The sequence below is a fragment of the Agelaius tricolor genome, unplaced genomic scaffold (genome assembly GCF_023055355.1).
Source record: "Agelaius tricolor isolate 1412-34295 unplaced genomic scaffold, bAgeTri1.0.p SCAF_4, whole genome shotgun sequence".
Classification (NCBI taxonomy): Eukaryota; Metazoa; Chordata; class Aves; order Passeriformes; family Icteridae; genus Agelaius; species Agelaius tricolor.
Window position 1 is genome coordinate 48,444,575 of NW_027269264.1, and position 15,308 is coordinate 48,459,882.

A 15,308-nucleotide genomic window follows, 5' to 3' on the forward strand; every position below is an offset into this window, starting at 1 on the left:
AATAAGATACTTTTGCTGTTTAAGAAGCACTGAATGTAAATAGGATGGTAACACTGAGCTGAGTACTATAAAGAGAAACCAAAAGAAACTTGTCCTATAAGGTGGTAACATAGTCATGAGTCATAGTAATCCAGCAAGAGCTTGACAGACCACCCCAGCTTCAGAGGCAGGATTGCAAGACATCTCTATTACTCTATTGGAACAAAAAGGGGCAGTAGCAGAACTTCTTGAGAATGATACAACTATTGAGCAATAAGAATGTTAATTTGTTAGCTTTGTCTTTAATTTCAGGCCCAGCTAGTTCTTGAAAGTCCTAGCTGTAACTTTGAATTGAAAAAAACCCCAAAACAAAACCCAAATGTAAAATCACAGGATAGAATACCCAGTTGGAAAGGACTTCAAGAACACCTGGCCCAACCTTTCTTGGCAAAACACAGTGGAACCAGTGTGGCTTCCTAAACTTTGTTGCATTTCTTCCTCCCAAGTTTCACAAATTTAAGAGATTTAAACAAGTGGCCCTGTGTAGCAAGCTAATTGTATGGAAAGACAAAGAACCCCCATTATATATTCTCTCTTTGAGACACTTACCTCACACAGTACCAGTTCTGTTTTAATAAACGCCAGTGAGAAATTAAGGATGGGTGGTACTGCTTAAGGAAGAGGAAAAAACAGTCGAACTGCTACAAGGTCAGTCAGACAGACTTCAATCTTTTTGTTTCTAATAACCTTGAAATTGTTCTCTTTGCAGTTGACTGTATTCAAATAGATGTTTTCTGAACCAAACTGCTGCACAACTTCCACATTATTAAAAGTCTATGCTGAGGCTTTAACAAAATACAAAAGTTCCTTTAAAAAAATGAGGGAAAACAAGTCACACTCCCATCTGCTTGACCTTAAGTTATCTTGAGTTTACTAAAGTGCAAAAAAGCTAGAAGCTTCTAAGCTAAATTGGGGAAAATCCTTGATAAGTGGGATTTTTTTGTGCACAAATGCTTTTTTTGCAGTATCTGTATGAGCATTAGGGCAGCTAACAAAGCATTCATCATCTCACAAACACAGTGCGTAGTCCTCAATCCAGTGCTACTATATGTCCCTGAACATTTTTATAAGGTTGTGGAAGCTTCTGCCATGAGGGTAGTTGTCCTGCCAGTCTGTCTTGTACTCAGCTGGGTCAGGCTTTCAGCTGCCTGCAGAGGAAAACAAAGGGGAAATTCACAGTTAATGTGGGAAATCTGTCCTCATTATTCCTTTGTGTCCTGGCTGCCAGGATCAGGCTGCTCCATCGCCCTTATAACCACACACAGGTCCAGAGGTCACTTCTATGTCCTGTCCTCCTCCACCTCTGGAGCCTGGATGCCTACCTGACCGCAGCTGTGAGACTCCGGTACCAGTCATTGATCTCTTGTTGGTTGCTGGACATCAACAGCAGTGTCTTGTGTGGAAAGGAAAGCTGAAAAACAAGCAGAATTTTTGGCATTCCTTGCCAAGGCAGCAGCTGCAGTAAAATCATCACCACTGAATTCAGTCCCTGCATGCTAATTTTTACCCTCTTTCTTCCCACACAGAAAAATCTAGTCTTAATATTGAGTGAAGCCAGAGACTGCAGAGTACAGAACAAGTGCCAGTCTTGTCCATTGTTTCCAGTCAAAGTTGACAGCTCATTCTGACCTGTTTGGAGGTGAGCAATTATTCTCAGCAGCTCATCCAGTTTTCTACCATATTCCATGTCCCTAGGGGTCCTTCCACTGCCATCATCTACAGCTCACAGCTTGCTCAAAAAGTTCTTTGTCATAATTCACAAGAAAAGAGCTAACACAGCCCCAGGTGCAACCTTGGAAGAGCTGACTTTGAAACCCCTGCAGAGGGGGGTTGCAGAGAGAAGACAGGTCCCTGTCAAGGAATCTGCAGCCCTCAGGGAGTTGGATGCACATCTGTTTCAATAACATCCACATCTTTTTCATTCTCTGTTTTTCCATGTGTTCAGTCTGTAATCTGTAATTTATTGTCACGTGAGTGTGTGGCTGTCCCCCAGACCTGTGGCTCTGATGAGGGCATGTCAGAGTCCTGGTGGAGCCTCCTCACCTGAGCTAAGATAAGCAACCAGCAGCCTGTAACCCCAGAGTGTGCAGGAGGCTCCACTCCACAAAAGGAGAAGTACCTGCATCACTCAAGAAGGAAAGGGTTGTCCTAACTCAGACTTGCTCACTGCATTTCTGTCACCACTGTCATCATCTCGGTCCCTCTGCTGCTGAGACAGCTGGAGACCTGCTTACAGGGCTGACTCCACTGGCACTTCTGCCTGCCACAGGTGGGAAGACTTACACTGAGGAGCCCTCCTTGGCTCCACGAGTGGCCAAACACTTTATCCACTGAGCACTGGTGGAGCGGGTAGACAGCCTGGCAGGACAGTTTGCTGGAGTTGAGCAGGTGCAGCGGGTGGCAGGGCTTCGCTGCAATGAGGATATCAGAGAACAGGAAGAACATCCTGCGCTTCAGTTCTTCTCCCTTTGCAGGCACCACCAAAAGCCAGCCTTCCCGGATATACCAGCGCCCTGGGCATGGAAACAGAGGCAGCTGTGAGAGCTGAGGGAGGGCAGGCAGGAGTAAAAGGTAAGGGATGTAATGAGACAAACGGGAACATGGGGTGAGCCACCCTTGTAGGCTGCCGTGTTCTACATCAATTCCAGCCACTAGAAGGCACTGGATGTCAGCTGGGTCCGGCCCACCAGCGCCCATAGCACCCGTGCAGAAGCAGAAACCAGCCCAAAACGTTTAGTATATGAAGAGCAGCTGAAGTTGTTATAAATCTACTATTTTAACTAAGAGTATATTATCATATGCAAGTCTGTTTAAAGTGATCAGAACAAAAACACAGTTTGAGAACGGTATGCATACCTTTAAATTAACATAAGCCTTCAGAAAACACAACATGAACTATCTCAAACTGTTTTGCCCACTTGTTTGTCATTAGTGATATAACAGAAAGTAGCTTCAGGTTTGAAAACTTATCATATTTTCCTTGTTTTGTGTGTGGTAATAAAATAAATAAGCTCAAAAAACCTCCCCAAAACAAAACAAAACAAAACCATATTTCACAGATCTTCTAACTATATACAGACAGTAGCAAGAAAATACCAATTGCAGATTACTGTTCTAAAGAGAAGGCATGAAAGGAGATAGAAAATGAGGAAGATCTGAATAGGCAACCTTATTCACCTCTCTTGCAAAACAGAGCCCAGTGTCATCCACCTATGAAATTAATTGTGATAAAACAAGAGCAAAAGAAAGCAGGAGGGAAATAATCAAAACAATTTGATAAACCTAGCTGTAAGCAGCAATTTAAAAATAATAATAATGAAATAAATAAAATAAAGTAGGACTTCTTACTAAGATTATTGTGGAAGATAGCCATCAACTCATGGGAATTATGAGGACACCTGCCAGGAAGATCATTCATAAAACTGTAAATCCATAACAAGGTATTGCCACCTGATCTTGTTTAGGAAACATCTGCCAGGGAATTTCAGCCACTCTTTCATGCCCTAGCTTCTGCATGAGCTATAAATACCTTTTAGAATAAAAATACAGTGGATTTCATTGTGGATTGTGTCTTATTAGAATGCTACAGTCACAAAACAAAGAAGCGAGTGAATTCCTGCTTAGCTTATTCCACTGGAACCACTCCTCTTACCTTAATAAGAAACTGAGGAAGAGAAGGGTGAGGAATAAATCCAGGTTTAAAAAAAACTAATGGGAGGAAGGTGTCAGAAGCATGGGGCTGGGATGGGAGCTGTTTCCCTCAGGCTATGCTGTGATCAGATTCACAGGCATACAATCTGCCCAGACTGTACTGGAAGTCTTGGAATATAGATCCATGTCCAGGATTCCCAGGTGTACAAGTTCCAGGAAGTTGTTGTGAAAGAAGGGCAAGAAAATATCCCAGGGGAAGCTCTGGATAACAGAACAATGTGCTCAGTTAAGGAGGCAGTTCTGGCTGATACAGTATTTGTCCTGAATGTGGAAGGCAGCAAGAAAAGCAGGGTCTCTTTAGTGGTAGCAGGATATCTCAGAGACACTGGAAAATGAGAGATACCCATCTCCAACACTCCCCCTTTGTTCTGAACCCACAGCATTTTGTTTTCTCTCATGTTCCTTCCTGCCTGGCAATAGGACAATCTTAACTGTCCTGCAAAAGCTATTTTGTTTCTGGAAAGCTGGCCCAAAACCAGCAAGCCCCAGCTGACTCTTACATTTGTGCTTCTCATATCCAATGCTAACTATGTAACTCCAACCAATGGAAAACATGACTACAAGAATTCTCTGTCCTAGATAATGGAAATGCCTTTACTGACCCTCAACACTCATCCTACTACATCTCAGAATTTTCAGAGACCAAAATAATCAGTGGACCAAACACTGAAACAATGGCCATCTCTGGTCTAGTTATACTGTTTTGGGGAGTTTCTTTGTTTGTTTTCATGGCGTAATCTTATTAGTTCTAACATTAATCAGGATAACTGATTTACCTTTTTACTTACACACTACCCAAGTGTGCCCAGGCACCCCCACACATGCTTCTGTTCAGTATAAGCAGAGCATTCCTGTGTTAGCTCCCTTTCACCTGGCAGCACCAAAATATTCTAAGGACAGGAAAGAGAATTGTAAATTAATTTGCCCATTGCCTGAGAATCTTTGAGAATAACCTCTGATAAGTAACCTTTGTTCTACCTATGCTGGTTTGGTTGGGATAGAGTTATCTTTTCCCATAGTGGCTGGTTTGGATTTGCACTGAAACCACCATTAACACCACAGGGATCTTTTGTTTATTTCTGTGTAGGCACTACTCAGTGTCAAGGTCTTTTCTGCTGCTCAAGCCGCAAGTGAGGAGGTTGGGTGTGCACATGAATGTGGGAAGGGTCACAGCTGGGAGAGCTGATCCGAAATCCCCCAAGGGACATTCTATGTCATATGGCATCATGTTCAGCCTGTTATGCTGGGGAAAGAAGAAGGAAAGGGGGGAGTTTTAATGTGCTGGCTCTTGTCTTTCCAGGTAACTACAATGTATGGTAGGGCCCAGGTCAGAGCCCTTTCCTTGGAATACCTGAACACCTGCCTGCCCATGGCAGATGGTGGATGAATTCCTTGAATGGTTTTGCATGCATGAACAGCTTATGCTTTACTTGTTAAACTCTATCTCAGCCCACAAGCTTTGTCTGGGTTTTTCCCCATCCCAGTGGGGAAAGATTTTTTCATCCAAAATCCACACATGTTAATTACAACCACATTCACAAGTACCTGGAGGTTCTTGCATTAAAGACCTTCACACACAGTGACTTTAACACTCCTCTGCAGCTGCAGCACTGTGCCTGGATAACCTCTGAAATAGCTGAGTTGAGTAAAGCTACAGGTGAAACCCCAAATGACCATCTCATAATTGCTCAGACTGGGCACAGTTCTCACAATATTTCCTACACAGCTCAAAGGGTGGTCTGGGCATGGATAGCTCCCAGTCACAGAAGAGACCTATCCATTGAAATGTTCTTACATGCCAGTGACTGTGGCTTTAACTATATCAACAACCAACACAAATACAGTGATTTCTGGCTCAGTTTAACCATGTAGATAAAATTCTTCATATGAAGGGTGAGAGCAGAATGCCAATAATCTTGTTGCTTAATGTGAACAACACCACAGTTCTTGTGCCCTGGACACTCAGGAACCTGTGATTCCTGCAGTGGAGTAGGTATAATGCCACTGCTTACACTCAGCCAAAAGAATTTAGTGTCTCTCTTTCATTCCCACCCAGGACTTACACTCCTGATCTTCTTGGGCTCCTAATTTTCTAACCACATGTCATCAGCTTCTCCTATCTGAATGTCAGGCAATTAAACTGTTGCTTATCCTTACTCAAAAATTCTTAATTAAAAAAAAAGAGTGCTTGAATTAGTAGTCATACTCCTTTATCACCTATCTCTGGAATTTGGGCAGAAGGGGAAAACTGGTTAATGTGAGTTGAGTCAGAGATGAAGGAGAACATACATACAAATATCTGAGCATGGCAGAAGAAAAACAGAGTTGTCAATAAGACCCACCTGCAGTCAAAACCTGAGTCTTTTGTCCTTTGAGCAACTTCTGAACCCGAAGTAGCTGCAAGGAGTTCTCTCTCTTATCAAAGATGTCTTGGACCCAGTGAGATACCTCACAAACAGATTTCATAGTCTCTGAAATTATAGCAGCATATTTTGAAGTTATCACAAATGAATGCCTATTTCACATCTTTCACATCAATGGGTATTTATACATCTTGCTAAGAAAAAACAGCATTAAATTAAGAAGAAAAGTTTTAAACCAAGTATCAACAACAGCTTTATTCAGAAATTTCTGAAAGATTGGACTAGATCACCTCCAGAGGCCTCATTCCAGCTAACAATTCTGCAATTCTTGAAAACAATTGCCAATGAAACATCAGAGAGAGGACTAATTTCCTGGATTTCGAAGCAAAAACAGGAAAATGCCCTACAAGAGGTGTTAACTGCTTGTAAAAACCACAGAATCATTTAGATGGGAAAAGACTACTGAGATAACTGAGTTAACCTAGGACTGAATACCTACTTGTCAAGTAGACATGGCACTGAGTGACATTTCTTGAACATTTTCAGGGATGGTGACTCTACCACTTCCCTGAGCAGTCCATTCTAGTGTTTAGCAACCCCTTCCATGAAGAAATGCCTCCCAATGTCCATTCTGAACTTCCCCTAGCACAGCTTGAGGCCATTTCCTCTCCTCCTGTTACTTGTTACCTGGGAGAAGAGGCCAATCCCCAGCTGGCCACAACCTTCTTTCAGGTACTTGTAGAGAGTGATCAGGTCACCCCTTTTCTCCAGACTAAACACCCACATCTCCCTCAGCCACACTTCATGGGACTTGTGCTCCAGACCCTTCTCCAGCTCCACTGCCCTTCTCTGGACTCACTCAAGCACCTCAGTGTCTCTCCTGCAGTGAAGGGCTCAAAGCTGGACACAGCACTTGCAGTGTGGCCTCAGCACTGCCCAGCACAGAGGGGCAGTCACTGCCCTGGTCCTGCTGGCCACACCATTGCTGATACATTCAGGATGTCCTTGGCCCTCTTGGCCACCTGGGCACACCCTGGCTCATGTTCAGCCACTGCTGACCAGCACCCCCAGGGCCTTTCCCACTGGGCAGCTTTCCAGCCACTGTCCCAGCCTGGAGCTGCAGGGGGTTGTTGTGACCCTGGGACAGGACCCAGCACTTGGCCTGGTTGAACCTCACACAATTGGCCCTGGCCCATGGATCCAGCCTGTGCAGATCCCTCTGCAGAGCCCCCCTGCCCTCCAGCAGATCAGCACTCACACCCAGCTTGGTGCCATCTGCAAACTGGCTGAGGGTGCTCTCAATTCCCTCACCCAGATCATCAATAAAGATATTAAACAGAACTGACCCTGATACTGAGCCCTGGGAGACACCTCTAGTGACTGGATGTAGCATGAAGGTCACGAATTATCCTAGAAAATTGAAGCATGTGACCAAGAGAGTCAGAGAATGGTTTGGGTTGGAAGGTACCTTAAAGATCATCTTGTTTTTACCCACTTGCCATGGGCAGGGACCTTCAAATACATCACATTGATCAGGACCATATCCAGCCTGGCCTTGAACTCTTCCAGGAATGGGGCATTAGCAAATTCCTTGAGTTACCTGTTCCAGTACCTCACAAGCAGCAGAGTTTAAAAAAAACAGCTGCCATTTCTCCAAACTAAATATTAGGCCATTTTCACAGGCAGTTACTCCATATTTTTATTCCTAACATGTTCTCACGGACATCTTGATCAAGATGGAGAAAGAAAATAATAATCCACTAGAACCCCAGAGAGAGAGCAAGATTTTTTTTCCTTTGGAGCCAGGCAGTAGGTGGGAGTCAAGATATTCTCAGCAACATCAATGATCAATATTATCATTGATCAAAGTGCCAGCATTTACTTGCAAGTTTCTGGTACTCAGCAGTGTCTGGGCTGGTGTTCTCCAGCAGGTCTCTGAAGAAATGCTTGTACCTGAGGTGGAGAGAGCAGGTTTAATTCACAACGAGATACCAGGAACAGCAGCAGCACCTCCTGTTAGTAACAGTGCAGTGAACAACACTCAGCCAGGAGACACAGTAAGCCTAACCAGGCAGTTTTGGTCACACTTCATTCATTCATTTTATCATCAAATGTCTCAGCTAAAATAACCCAAGTATTTTGTACATCTGCAAACCTTTGGCTTTTCCTGGGGATCCAACAGAAGCAGACTAACAAATCACTTAAGATCATGAGGCTGTCTCAGAATTCACATGTTTTGTTATTGCCTTCAATAAGAACAAATTTCTTTTTGAACTATCTATTTTAATAGTATATGAATGGTAGTATTCATACCATATTTCCTGCCCACACAAGAAAATAAAGGCATTTCTATAAGAACTAGGACCTGCCTTTTTCTTTTTTCCTTTCCAGTCTTTACTGGAGAGGATAAGATCTCTACAAATGCTTTCTCCCAGTAAAGTCAAACAGAAGGAACTTAACAGATTCACAAACTGGCAGAACTCATATGACCTAGCATAAAGTCATATGCTAGGGCATATGTTAAAAGAGTTTTAAAGAAATTTGAACATGATAGAACTGATTAATGAAAAAAATGGACTTCCTGTCAAAAAGCTCACATTTTTCCAAATAGCTGGACAGCAACAAATATACTGCTGTTTTGCAAATTTAAAACAATTATCCAAAGAATTACAGTAAAAACCCACCAGTCAGTTTAATGTTTACTTCTGCCCAGCTAATTAAAAACATTACATAAAGTTACATGAAAGACTGTGGTATGATCTCTCCAAGTTATTTTCAAAGAAAAGAGGTGCTCAATCTCTCACGTTTGCTTTAGTGTAGATAAGATCATGGTTGAAAAACAGCTGCTGGATCTATAGCAGCAGAATCTGGGTTCCCAGAAAAACACCATTATTACCCAGACACCCTCCCCAGGAAAGGGCTGCCAATGGGTGCATGCAGCATTCTCCTCAGCCAGTCAGTCTGCCTCTTCAAAGGGGAGATGATCATAGAATATCCTGGGCTGGAAGGCATCCACAAGGATCATCAAGTCCAATTCATGCCTCTGCATTTTTAAGACAACCCTAAAAATCACACATGTCCAATGATGATGTCTAAACATTTCTTGAAGACTGAAAGGGTTGGTGCCTCAAAAGGGAGATACAGCAATCCTGAGTGGATCTGTCCAGACTCAGACAAATGTGATAGGCATCATATCTGAGGAAAGCATGTGGCCCTGATAACCAGAGAGGAAAGAGAAGCTCTCCTACATTAATCTCATTTCTCTCCAAAAAGAGCCATCTCCAATAGTCACAATGCTCCAGGTCAGCAGTCTGCATAAAAATGGAGCAAAAGCATTGCTGGCAGAGACCACCACTTCTGCAGCATTTCAGTCAGCTTGCTTTCATTCAAAGCCAAACTTCAGTAGCTTACTGAGACAGCAGAAAGCGTCCAATTCTACCCAAGAGCTAGAGGAAGGAGCCAGGGCTAAACACAACTGCCTTCCTGCATCATCTCCCATCCATGTACACTGATTCCACTTTACAGGCACATCCTTAGATCTGTTTCATTGCTGTCTCTATGCTCTGATTTTTAGACACAGTAGGCAACTTTCCCTTTCATAGCAACAAAGATAGTGATACAATCCTTTTCCCCTTCTTATGCTAATCCCTTGAAGACTCACAATTGCTTACTTACTGGTGCAGCCTCTGCAGGGGCAAAGGAAGCAGATCCTCTAGCTGCCTCCCTTGAAACTGAGGTCGAGTCTCCTGGAGTTTCTTAAATCGCCGGAATGACTTATTTTTCCTCACTTGCTCCTGTGTGCAGCAAAAAAGGGATTTAGCTTTGAAACCACAGAAAGAACTATGTGCCCTAGTCTGTACCAGAAGCTGGAACACTTCAGCTTAGAGTTTAGGACTCCAGGCCCACAAGCATCAACTTCTTTTGTGGCTATGGGCAAGCCATTCCCTTTCTCCTGATCATTCATTTCAGTGGGTAATGGAAGTGATATCTCCCCTCCATACATGAAATTAAAGAAAAAGAGAAGGTTGACCCAGTTAGGACTTGTGGCTTCTTGCCATGCCTTTCAACAAAAAGCAAGGCACATCTGCATTCCTGTCACCTTAAGACAAGTATCCAAAAAGGCTTTTCCTCTTGGAAAATGAAAAGCATGAATACATGCATGCAAAGAAGGAAACATCCTACTACATTCTGCATCTGGGAACAAGCACTGACAAAACTGGAAGTTGATCTGGTTTAAATTCCAGATACAGCTGTCACAACTTTGGAATGAATGAATGAATGAATGAATGAATGAATGAATGAATAAATAAATAAATAAATAAATAAATATATATATATATATATATAATATAAATATTCTGGAGAAATTAGAAATTTCTAATTCCCTTCAAAAACAGGTTGAATTTGAAGACATAAGTGGGAGGAAGAAATGGTCTTCAACATAGAAAAAAAATGTGAAGGAAGAGGAAATCCCACTACTGGGATACAGTTGGTGGTAATGGGAAAGACTAGGAGACCTGACAATTCCTAGAAAGAGATCACTGTATCATAGTGAAAGCCTGGAAACTCTCTAGACTTGCCAGTTAGGAAGGAGTGGGAGTAAATACAGAACACTGTTTCAGAAAGCAGTGCTCACCATATGCACATACATACACAAACACCTGAAAAGGCATCAGAAATTTGAAGCTCTAAGTAGAGAAGTTTTCACCATTTTATTGTGGAAGAAAGCCAGAATTTCATCAAGCCAGAAAAAGTAAGAAAACTGATCTCTCCAGAGACAGAAAACAAATGGAAAGATGTGGCAGTTTCACAGAATGGAAAAAGAGAAACCTTATGAAGACAAAAGTACATATTTACCTTCAAGGTTTTATTTGCATGCTCCAAATTCTCAGCATAGTGGCCATAAAGATCCAGACTCTGGCAAAAATTTTCCAGTCCTGGTCCCAAATTCCCTTTTTCCAGGTGAAGTGACAGAACACTGGGCACAAGGAGAAGAGATAGCTTGTGAGGGATACATTACTGATGGCATTTTCACAGCTCCTTCTGATTCCTGCCATTGCTGACCTGCCTTTACCATTCTCCACCCCATATCCAGGTTCTACACCAAATTTATGCTTGGAGACCAGAGAGTAAGCCACAGAACACCTTGTGGAACAGGCTTACTGAGCTTAAACCACTGTCCAGTAATTGGGCACCCAATGATGTGTGATACAGATCAGGAGTTTGCTGGGGACACCTCCAAGTGCCACCAAGGCTAGCAGTGCAAGAAGTGAATGCCTGTTTTACAAGGTATTAGCCTTATTTCAACAAATCTTACTTTCTCATCAATATAGAGTCCTCCCAATATAATTACAGGAATTCCATCCTATGTCCACTTACTGGCTGGCTGAATATAAGGACTCCAGGGGTCCAAATATAGTTTCCAACACAGCTGGCTTCAGCGTCCCTTTGGCCTTTAAAATGGTCACAAAGTACTAAACAGGAAAAAAAAAAACAAAACATTTCAAACAGGTAGCATTCACAAATCATCATAGAATCACTCAATGGTTTGGATTGGAAAGGATCTTTAAGACCATCTAGCTCCCCCTTGGCAGAGACATCTTCCAAGCCCCATCCAAACTGGCTGCTCACTTCCAGGGATGGGGCATCCACAGCTTCTTTGGGCCATCTGTCCCAGTGCCTCACCACCCTCACAGTAAATATCTTCTCCGTAACATCTAATCTAAACCTACTGTCTTCCAGTTTAAAACCATTCCTCCTTGTCCTATCACTATGTGCCTGTGTAAAAAGTTACTCTCCCTCTTTTTTATAAGCCCCCTTCAAGTACTGGGAGGCTGCAAAGGTTATTAACTGCTGAGGTCACTCAAAGGCTACTTGCAGCACACAGCAGAAGCCAGAAGTTGCAGCCTGAACACTCTCTGGTTTGGAAAGTTACCAAATATTGTGACTCTCTACCTAAGATATGCACCATCAGATGTAAGCCTTACTTGTAGCTCTGACCACAACTGTAAACACATGGAACAGTACCACAGCACTGAAAAGAGTTTATTTCAGTATCCTCCAATGCATCTGTTTTTCACCATCTTGTTCATAAATTTTTTCTGTGTCCCTACAGTTTATACATCTCAGGCACCTTAAGGCAAGCACCCTACTCAATCAAAACTTAAAGGATTTATGCCTGTGTACAGACCAAGGCCAAAAAGCCAAATCCATGAGCTATTGAATATTACAGAGGAGGTAAAAGAAAAACAACAAAAAAACCCTTTCAGCCCCAGCAGGTGTCCCAGGCATTAGGGAGGTACCACAGTCTTGCTCTTGACCCTTCCCCATGGCAACACGAATAAGTATGTGCTGTCTGGAGGCACCCACGTATCAGAAGGGGCAGAAATACTCACTGTGAGCACCAAATCCAGCTGCTCGAGGTATCTGTGTTCTGTTTCCAGCAGTTCCTTGGCTGTCCTGCTGCGCTTTCTCTCCCAGCGAGCCCGCTGGTCTTCCACAGTGTTTGCTCCGACCACAAGTGGCAGGGATGAGGCACTCATGGCACAGTCAGGGTTCACACACAGGGAGGTAAAGGACCCTGGAGAGCCAAGCAAGATGGGCACACAACAAAAGAATAACCTATGTTGCAGGGTAGGATTCTGAGCTAAAAACTCAACACCTTCCTAGGAAATAAGGACAGTGAGTTGCCAGCAACGATTATTAACAATTTCCTTCTGCATTCCCTCGTGTGGGCACAGGGGCCCTGCCTCAAACACAGGAACACCATTAGGGAGACCAGGCTGTGAAAGCAGTAGCAGTATATGATGATTCATCTGCAAGCAAATCTCAGTGCACAATCCACATGCAAACCACTGCTTCCTGCGCCTTGCCCTCCCCATTCTTGGCTTGAAATTCTTGTTAAACTCTAGCAAGTTTGTGGGTGGAAGAGGTACTGTGGATAGGAGTAGAAAATAACAGTAAGATTTGTTTTTAGGGGGCACTGGGGCACTGTAACAGGACTTCCCCCATACCACCACGGGGAAAGAGAAGAGAGCACTCTTTCTTGTTTTCCCATGGAGGTTACTAAGAAGCCAGTGGTTTGCTTTGTCATTTTCTAACTGTTCTTTGTGCTCCTGGAGGTGAGAGAGGCCTGGCAACTGCTGTGAATCACGCCAGATTCGTTCTGCTCTCCTGCAACAGTATCATGATTTTGTTGCACAGAAAAACATTGTTTATCACACTCAGAGAAAGAGACGTGTTTTAGCAGAACATTAGATATTGTTATCTATTATTACTAGATATTGTTATTGTTAGATACTGTTCTTTTGATGAAAAGGCAGTGCAGACAGTTGCACACTTGCCCCAGCATCAAGTCTGCAGTTTTGCTGGAATCTGAGTTGCCTCTGAAAAGTTCTGTTTCCCACACGGACAAGATACACTAATACAGAAAGATGTGTAATCATACAGAAGGAGATTTGTCAAACACCATCTTCCAGAGACATTTCAGACACGTAAATCAATATCTGAAACAAAAGTTTCACATCAAGTGAGTATCAGGACTCATTTAATGAGTTGCCAAAAGTCCAGAAAGCTGAGGGACATGCACAGTGTTAGCAGCAGCTCCTCCAGAGCTTGCCCTCATATTCACAGCACAACCACAAACCTAGCCAAGACCACATTTTGGTCAAACAGGGCAGACCTGGTGTGGATGGAGAGGGACAGTGCACACTGCAGTGCAGGGAACACCACCTTAAGCTTAGCCTTAGTCCAGAAGTGTTCAAGGCCAGGCTGGATGGGGCCCTGAACCACCCTGTCTGTGGAAGGTCTCCTTGGGCTTTGCAGGGCTGCTGGAAGGAGATGGTTTTAAGGTCCTTTCCAACCCAAACCATTCCATGATTATATTCAAATGCAGTTGCAAAGTACTCACCAGTGAATGGACTAAAGCACTGCCATTCATAGAGCACCTCTAGCCCGGGTAGACTGCAGTCAAGGCTTTCATTTTGCAGACCAATTTCTTTTAACACATAATAATTAAAACAAACAAGTTATACCAGGTTTGACCATCTACTGCTCACGTAAAGAAGTTCTAACACTCCCATTATTGCACAATATATTCTGTCTGAGGTCTGCAGGGTGAGAGCTGTCTGCAGCCTGCGGGTGCGCTAGCAAATACTTCACCCACAAGTGGCAGAGCTACTCCAGCTTGCTTCTCCCCAGCTCACATTCAAAAACCACTGAACACCCTCTATTACTGTTAACTACCTATAGTACACCATTAGCAGCATCCCCTTCACCGTTCCTAAATTTTTTGGGTACCCTCAAAAAATGTCCTGTTCTTATTGCACAGCCTCTCTTTGGTGTCTCAGGAGTGTAAACACACGGTGAGTCAGCTCCAAGGGACACATGGCCACACATCCCACACTGTGAGGTCAGAGAAAGGGGAAGGGAGAAACTCTGGAGCCCACAGCCGCTCTTCAGCCACCCTGGGGACTAAAGGAGTAAATACTGCAGGAGTTAATACTGGAAGTAAAACACGCATCTAGCCTTCCTTAAATTCGCCTGTGCTGCAGGGTACTAAAAGTGTATTTTGGATCAGTCAAAACCAAGGGTACTATATTTTTTCAGCAGATGAGAAAAAATCCATTAAAAGTCTTGTGGGATTGAATAGAAAGCTATTCTTCACCAAAACCGAAGCATTTTGCTCATTATCAGAGTTCTGTTTTGTTTTGGGGTTTTTTGTTTTGTTTTTTTGGTCTTTTTTTTTAATCAAATGAAATATGTTTTAAATAAATAAATGTTTCCAGTAATAAAAAAAAAAAAAATTAAAAAACCAAACCACATGAGCACACTAAGAAAACATTTAATAAACTTCAACCAAATGTTCTTCTCTGACTGCGACATGGATTCAGGAAATACTTGGTGGAATCAGGGACTAATTTAGCCAAAGGAATTTTTATGGGTCATGCAAGTTGAGCCTTGTGCCTAAAGCGGGGCTACCACCAAAGTCAGGCCGGGCTACTCAGGGGTTCATCCTACCCAGGACCTTTCCTCGGGTGGAGATCGGGACGGGACACAACAAAAACACCGGTGGCGGTGGCGGTCCCGGTTATGGTTATGGTTATGGTTATGGTTATGGCCCCGGCCCCACACCGCCCACGCCGTCCCCGCCGCCCGTTACCTGCCGGTCCCGCCGCCGCCCCGCGTTCAAACGGC

At 43.4% G+C, this 15,308-nt stretch overlaps 1 protein-coding gene across 2 annotated transcripts; it reads right to left on the minus strand.

Moving 5' to 3' along the window:
* Window positions 1-884: 884 nt before the first annotated feature.
* ARHGEF39 (Rho guanine nucleotide exchange factor 39) lies at window positions 885-15,292 on the minus strand. Of its 2 annotated transcripts, XM_071425600.1 has the most exons (10): window positions 15,274-15,292; window positions 12,509-12,693; window positions 11,493-11,587; window positions 10,971-11,091; window positions 9,789-9,907; window positions 7,996-8,066; window positions 6,093-6,221; window positions 2,323-2,552; window positions 1,362-1,450; window positions 885-1,187 (listed from the first exon to the last, which is right to left on the minus strand). In XM_071425600.1, exons 2-10 carry the CDS (start codon window positions 12,653-12,655, stop codon window positions 1,172-1,174), a joined length of 1,017 nt encoding a protein of 338 aa, XP_071281701.1. In that variant the 5' UTR covers window positions 12,656-12,693; window positions 15,274-15,292; the 3' UTR covers window positions 885-1,171. The 2 variants fall into 2 exon arrangements, with proteins under 2 accessions (XP_071281701.1, XP_071281700.1); XM_071425599.1 differs by lacking the exons at window positions 885-1,187; window positions 1,362-1,450 and having other exon boundaries at window positions 2,203-2,552.
* Window positions 15,293-15,308: the final 16 nt, after the last annotated feature.